The sequence below is a fragment of the Chrysoperla carnea genome, chromosome 1, assembly GCF_905475395.1.
Source record: "Chrysoperla carnea chromosome 1, inChrCarn1.1, whole genome shotgun sequence".
Lineage (NCBI taxonomy): Eukaryota > Metazoa > Arthropoda > Insecta > Neuroptera > Chrysopidae > Chrysoperla > Chrysoperla carnea.
The window spans coordinates 55,673,904-55,681,352 of NC_058337.1; the positions used below are offsets into that span (position 1 = coordinate 55,673,904).

General features: G+C 32.8%; 1 protein-coding gene across 1 annotated transcript; it reads left to right on the top strand.

Annotated features, from left to right (window-relative positions):
- Positions 1-762: 762 nt before the first annotated feature.
- LOC123305936 lies at positions 763-2,161 on the top strand. The gene is made up of 2 exons (XM_044887780.1): positions 763-898; positions 1,213-2,161. The coding sequence occupies exons 1-2, from the start codon at positions 763-765 to the stop codon at positions 2,103-2,105; spliced, it is 1,029 nt and encodes a 342-aa protein (XP_044743715.1). The 3' UTR covers positions 2,106-2,161.
- Positions 2,162-7,449: the final 5,288 nt, after the last annotated feature.

Below are 7,449 nucleotides of genomic sequence, written 5' to 3' on the forward strand. Positions count from 1 at the left end.
CGAGAAAAAAGGGTGCGTTGACTGGTTATCATCTTGAGGTTTATATGGAGAAAAATTTTTGGACACCAAAACTAGCAAGAGAAGAACTATATAGTGTTCCAAGCAGTGAGAACTTGGAAAAGAAAAAGATAAATATCTTAGAATCCAATTCTCTTAGAAACCATAATGTTTTGGATATGGGGTAAAATATATTACCTTGAGTCAACTTGACTACAGACTGGTTGTCAATGTGATTTTATTTTCAATTTAACTATAAAAATAAAATTTGGTTGCGAAAAAAGTAAAAAAAAAATGGATCTTCTGATTGTCTATTTGCAAGCTGCCAATTGAATATTGTTGTATAAATCATACTCATACTAAGTAATTCACTGGTTTTTGGTGGTTAAGTTACTATACTATATTTCAGTTTTATACATAATCTTACATTTTGAAGATGTATAGTTTCAAATACGCAAAGTTATGTTCCTTCAATCTAACAATTTATATGTGGTAATATGTATTTATATTTCAAGTTTCGTTCTCGAGATCACTGTGTGTAGTACCGCCTTTGTGCGCTTATTCATTACCACATAGTTCAACCATAAAATAAAATTAAGTAAGTGTATCCATAACAACTGGTTTATTTACCCTTCATTACGTTTTTTGTGCGTTTCAAGTAACATCGTTTTTTGATTTCTCTTCAAAAAAAAAAAAAAATCAAATATTATAATCTATCAGATATCAGAAGTAAAACACTAATTTGTTGCTTCTTCATTGATAAAAATGAATAAACGTAAATTGGAAAACAATTCTCATTTGGAGGTACTCCAAAAAAAATTAAAAAAATATCAGCATTTAATTGATCAGGAAATGTCATTAAATTTAGTCGACGATTCTGTTGATAATTCTTCATCTGAGGGTAAATATTAAAATATTAAAATACCTAAATAATTAAAAAAATATATATACCAGCATTTAATTAAATGATCTGGAAATGTCATCTAATTTAGTCATTGACTCTGTTGTTAACTGTTCATCTGAGGGTAAATACTAAAATACTTAACTAATCAATTTTTGATTGTTATTGGGCAACATTTTTTGTTGTACCTTGGGCAACAAATCTTATGTTAATAAGTTGTTGTACCTTTGACTGGGCAAACATTAAAAAAAAAAAAAAAAAATTGCGTCAGGAAAATGATAGCTTGTTTTGACCTAGATCTTTTGCTCTTGCAGACTCAGATGTTGACGACCAAGATCAGAGTAGTAAATCTGATATTGAAATGGAAAATGCCTCAGATAAAAACTTGAAGGCGTCAGTGGAGTTGCAGGAGACGAAGGGTTCTGAAGTTCCCACCCTCAGTGAATCGGTGCTCCAAATCCTGGGCTCGGAAAAGAGACTTTTAAAGGATAAATGCTTTGTTTTGCACCCTGAACTAGCGTCATGCTGGAAAGATTTATTAGCTTCAGGCATGAACAAAGAAGATAAGTCTAAAATGATTGAAACTTATCCTAACAAAGGAAACTGTCCTCTAATTGCACCAACTCTCAATCCGGAATTACTCCCTCTTTTACATAAAACGGCTAAATCTCGTGATAAATTTTTTGCTAATCATCAGGATGTGTGTGGCCGTAGTTTAGTGGCTATTGGTACAGCCATCTGCAATATTTTGAATGATGAAGAGGAACCGGTAGATAAGGAACAGCTTTTAAAGCTTCTTTGTGACTCCAGCAGCATGATGTGTGACCTGTTTTTCCAGTTGTCCAAGTCCAGACGTGCACAATTGTACTCATGTGTTGATGGAAAAAGGAAGTCTGTTCTTGAAGATTCACCCACAGATGAATTTCTTTTTGGCATCGACCTTGCTAAAAGAATTAAGAATGCCTTAGCTGTTGAAAAAACAAGCTTGTCTTTAAAAAATCAAACTCCACGAAGAGATTCAAATCGACCTAAAAACTCTTTAAACTGGAGAAGCCCGTCTGCTTCAAGGATCAGCTCCAGTCAGACGGGCTACAGACGTCACTTCAACAAATCATCAGCTGCAAACAATCACAATCAAATCACAACTCGATCCCGATCAGGGAACCAACTCCCTCCAGCTCAAAATGCTCAGACACAGAAGAAATAAAGGTGAGTCCTACTGCGGGTAGGTTAAAGTATTTCGTACATGCTTGGGCCAAAATCACCTCCGATCCTTTTATCCTTGAGACGATCTCCGGATACAAATTTCCATTTATCTCTACACCAACTCAATCTTCAAAGCCCTCCAATAATCATTTCTCTGAAAATAAACTTGAGGTACAGAAGGCTGTGAATGACCTTTTATCAACGGGCGCTATCCAGCAGTGTGCTGAGGAGGAGGGCCAGTTTTTATCAAGAATTTTTCTTGTACCCAAAAAAAATGGTAAAATGAGATTTATCCTTAATTTAAAGCATTTAAATAATTTCATAGAAACTGTTCATTTTAAAATGGAGGATTATAGAACAATTTTAAAATTAATATCAAGAGAATGTTTGATGGCTAATTTTGACCTGAAAGATGCATATTTTATGATTCCAATTCATAAAAATTTCTGGAAATACCTAAGATTTACCTGGAATAATTTCCTTTATGAATTTATTTGCTTACCTTTTGGCCTCTGCACGGCCCCATGGGTCTTTACTAAAATTTGTAAACCTATTATTTGCCACCTGAGAGGGCTAGGTTTGATATCAGTAGTATATCTTGATGATTGGTGGTTGGCAGCCGATTCTACTGCCCTGTGTTCAGAAAACATAAGAATTTCCCGTGAGTTAATAGAATCTTTAGGTTTTATTTTAAATGAGAGTAAGAGTAATCTTAACCCTTCAACATCATGCAAATTTCTGGGTTTTTTATTTGATTCAGTTCAAATGACAATTGAACTTACAGAAGAAAAAAGGTCTCATATACACAATTTAGTATTGAAATTTAGGGATTCCACTCATTGTACTATCAGAGAATTTTCCCAATTTGTGGGAAATATCACAGCAGCCTGCCCAGCAATTAATTATGGCTGGTTTCACTCTAAGGCGTTTGAGCAAGAACGTTATTTGGCCTTACAAAAATCTAATAATGAATACGATCATGTTATGAGTATATCTCCTTCTTTATTAAATGAATTTAACTGGTGGTCGATTAATATTATAAATTCTAAAAATCATATTAGAAATTCAACTTTCCCTTTCACTATGTATTCAGATGCTTCAACTACAGGATGGGGAGCGTCGTATGATGGACAGGTGGCTTATGGGCGCTGGAGCCCCATGGAAAGATCGTTTCATATTAACCATCTAGAACTTTTAGCAGCTTTTAACGGTTTAAAATCATTTGCATCTGATTTTGCTAATTGTAAAATTCTCCTAAGAATTGATAACTCGACTGCAATTGCTTACATTAATAAAATGGGCGGTACCAAGTTTAAACACCTGAGCGTTTTATCCTATGACATTTGGTCCTGGTGTGAATGCAGGAATATATGGATATTCGCTTCATACATTCCTTCTAAGGATAACGTTGATGCGGACAGAGCTTCTAGAATAGAAAATATAGACATTGAGTGGGAACTGTCTTCTGGTGCGTTCGATAAGATAGTTTCTCAGCTGGGCAGGCCAGACATTGATCTTTTCGCATCATCTTCAAATAAAAAATGCAAAAGGTACTGTTCCTGGCATCGTGATCCTGCTGCAGTCACTATTGATGCATTTACAATCAATCGGAAACATTTAAATTTTTTTGCTTTCCCTCCTTTCTCATTAATCTTAAAATCACTTAAGAAAATCCAAATCGATCAGGCTTGTGGAATTGTAGTAGTTCCAAACTGGCGCGGTCAGCCATGGTATCCTGTATGGCTTTCGCTGCTAGACTCAGAACCTATCATTTTTCAACCAGATGTTAATTTACTTCTCTCTCCTTGTAGACAAGTTCAACATCCGTTGGCTCAAAAACTGTCTCTGATGGCTGCCCGATTATCCACCAGGCATTTAAAAAAAGGGGTTTAAATGATGAAGCCATTGACATCATTATCAAGTCCGTCTCTACTTCAACCCTGAAACAGTACTCCAAGCCAATAAAAGACTGGTTTTCTTTTTGCTCACAAAAAAAAAAATTGATATGTTTAATCCCAAAGAAGAAATGTTGATTGAATATTTCACAAAAAAAATTCAAGGAAGGTGCACGGTATAGTATTTTAAATACTACTCGTGCCGCAATATCCCTTATTTGTGACAAGGAGATTGGAAAAAATCCTTTGTTATCACGCTTTCTCAGGGGTGTTTATAATATTAAACCTGCTAAACCCAAGTATGATAGAATTTATAGTTTAGATCCTTTAATTGAAAATTTAGAGCGACTAAATCCGGTAAATATACTTAATCTACAACAGTTAACAACAAAATTAGTCGTGTTGATAGCATTAGTTTCTGCACATCGTGTCCAAACAATTTCTTTAATTAAGAGAAAGAATATTATTAAAAAGGATGTAGACTATGAAATCGAAATCCCAGAAAAAATTAAAACTTCCAGGCGGGGCGCGTTTCAACCCCTATTAATATTAAAAAAATTTAATAAAAATTCAAATCTTTGTGTGGCATCTACCTTAGAACAATACTTACAGGTTACATCAAATTTAGCCGATAACATTGAGTACTTATTTGTTACAACTCGGAAACCATATAAAAAAGCATCGAAAGATACTATTAGTAGATGGCTCCGATCCTTTTTATTGGAGTGTAAGGTTGGCGATAACTATGCTTCTCATAGTTTCAGACACGCTTCGACTTCAACTGCCTTCAATAAAGGAGTTGACGTAAATATTATCAAAAGTCTGGCAGGATGGTCAGATAAATCAAAGGTATTCGAAAAATTTTATAACAGACCAATTGTTAATGATAAAAAATCTTTTGCTGAGTCAATATTATCCTGATAATGTTAATATTATTTATTTAAACTTTGTTTTTGTTCACTTAAATTATTTTGCATATTTTCGTATTATTTATGTTTAATTGCTAATTACTAATATTTTGTTTAAAAAAAAAAAAAAAAAAAAATTAATATTAATAAAGATGTAATTAAAAGGTCTCCCATTTAATTGATACTGTTAACTAATCAAATTTTAATTTATTAAATATGATTAACACAGCTCTGAACATCTACACAGTGATCTCGAGAACGAAACTTGAAATATAATTGTAAGATCGAGCGAGCCCGCCGAAGGCGGGTGAAGCTCGATCATAATTATATTGATAGTTTCGTTCGAAGAGATCACTCCCCCCCATTATATCACCCTCCCAGTGATCTCTTCTACCTAAACTAAAGCACTTCTGAACTGTATGAAGGGTAAATAAACCAGTTGTTATGGATACACTTACTTAATTTTATTTTATGGTTGAACTATGTGGTAATGAATAAGCGCACAAAGGCGGTACTACACACAGTGATCTCTTCGAACGAAACTATCAATATAATTATGATCGAGCTTCACCCGCCTTCGGCGGGCTCGCTCGATCTTACAAGTATTAAATTAAAAATTTTTTGTTTTGTTTTAGGGATTTCCAAGTATTGGTAAGCGCAGTATGCGTCAAGAAAAGAAGTCTCATTCACTCCGAGTCATTAAAAATATCAGTTGAAGCCTTTTCTAGACGCTCAAGTGGTGGATGCCTGAAAGAGAAGCATGTATAGGGCTTTCGAAATTTCAATTATATATATTATACGATGCTGTTGTTTAGAGAAAACTGTCATATTAAATATTGAAGAGAACTCGTTCAACTACAATTGAGAGAGAGATTCTAGGTACATAAGGGTGTGAGCTATGGTACATTGCGATGTTGTTCCATGGTTCACACGGTTTAACCGATAGTTGTTAAATATTTCATACTCAAAAAGTACATGATGTTGAGGAATTACAGTGCTATAAACAGAGACAATTTACATTGTAAAATTGAAAAAAATAGCTTTAAAAACGCATAAATGTAAATTTTGATTCTAGGTACTATAACTTCCCCTACTCAATATTTATTCTCCACTAAATGAATTAATATCGATAATATATTCACCAAACTAATAAAACAAATAATAATGTTTAGATTAAAATTTGCATTACAATACATAGTACCAACGATAAAATGCATGTAGTGATTTTAGTTTTCCCCTCTAGATACAAGATATAAATGAGAAATATTTCTACATATGTCCTTTTATAAAGTAAACCTCGTTCACAATCACAGTCACATGTGATAAGGGTGGCTGTGGGTAACTGTGATATGTGTAATAAAAACCTAGTGCTATACCTACTAACTTCAATTAAAATAAAACCATATTGGTAAAATACAATCACTACTGTTCTAAATCTGACTATATTAATAATGTTAGCGTTGTTTCATTTCGCTTTACCTCCGTCCACAAACTAGAGCGCATCATTCTGCTTAATACTGACGTTTTTTTGTTTAGAAATTCAAATCAAAAGAAAAAGTCTCATGGATTATGGCATTTTTCATGGTAGTGTCTTTAATATTCTGCTAAAGAAACTCATTGAATCAAAGTGATCAAAAAAGCATTTCAAAACCGAATTGAATGAGTTTGAGAGGATACAAACTAAAGTCGTTATTCAAAATATAAATGATAACAAATGTCCTTGCAATAGGTTCCCCACTTAATATGGTCTAGACTATTTTAAATTAAAATTTTAAGAGCAAAGTTTTTATTTATTTTTTCGCTGACTTGCTTGCCGCCCAAGTTTCTGGTCGATTCGGAAGTATAAAGCGTATATTTTTAGTAATTACTCTCTCTAAAATTATAAAATGGCTAAAATTCAATAGTGGTACTTTTTAGTCTGTATATGGATGTCTTGTGGTGTTCACCAATTTTCATATTATAATTTCATTATAGGAGCAAGTGAACAAAATAAATAAAAAAATTATGGTGTGTCAATGTACCACTGGTGTAACTTCGATTCGATGATGTATCATTATTTTAATATTACTTTATTAAAATATATTTCGTTATTCGATTTGTTTTAAAATAAGAAGGGGGATGGATGCTGGAACATTGAGGGTAATACGATCTTATTATAAAATGTATTGAAAGGAAATTAACATTTATGGACTTTTAAATTAATATTTAAAATTACATTAAATTATTTAAAAGAATTACAAACAAATATTTTGCTCGTATAAGGCAAAGTACGTATTTATTGTAGGTGTTAATAAATTTAGCCGCAAAATTTTTTGTGATTTTGTTTTATAAAACAACTTTTTTTAGTTCTTTTTCAATTGCGATTCATTTGTGTAGCAATAGCAATAAATTTTAATATAGAAAGAAAGATTTGATAATTTGATTCATTTAATATTTTTAGTACTTTAAGTCTTTTATAATGTTATCCGAGCCAAAACTGAAAAACCCTCCTTTCGAGTGATCGGATGTGAAGGGTCATATAACATTACCATAAAAGTCTCAG

What these genes read in the sequence shown, in the direction of transcription:
- LOC123305936 (XM_044887780.1), top strand. Translation starts at nt 763, where the DNA reads ATGAATAAACGTAAATTGGAAAACAATTCTCATTTGGAGGTACTCCAA. An exon ending in TGATAATTCTTCATCTGAGG is followed by an intron (nt 899 to 1,212) that starts GTAAATATTAAA and finishes TTGCTCTTGCAG; the next exon opens with ACTCAGATGTTGACGACCAA.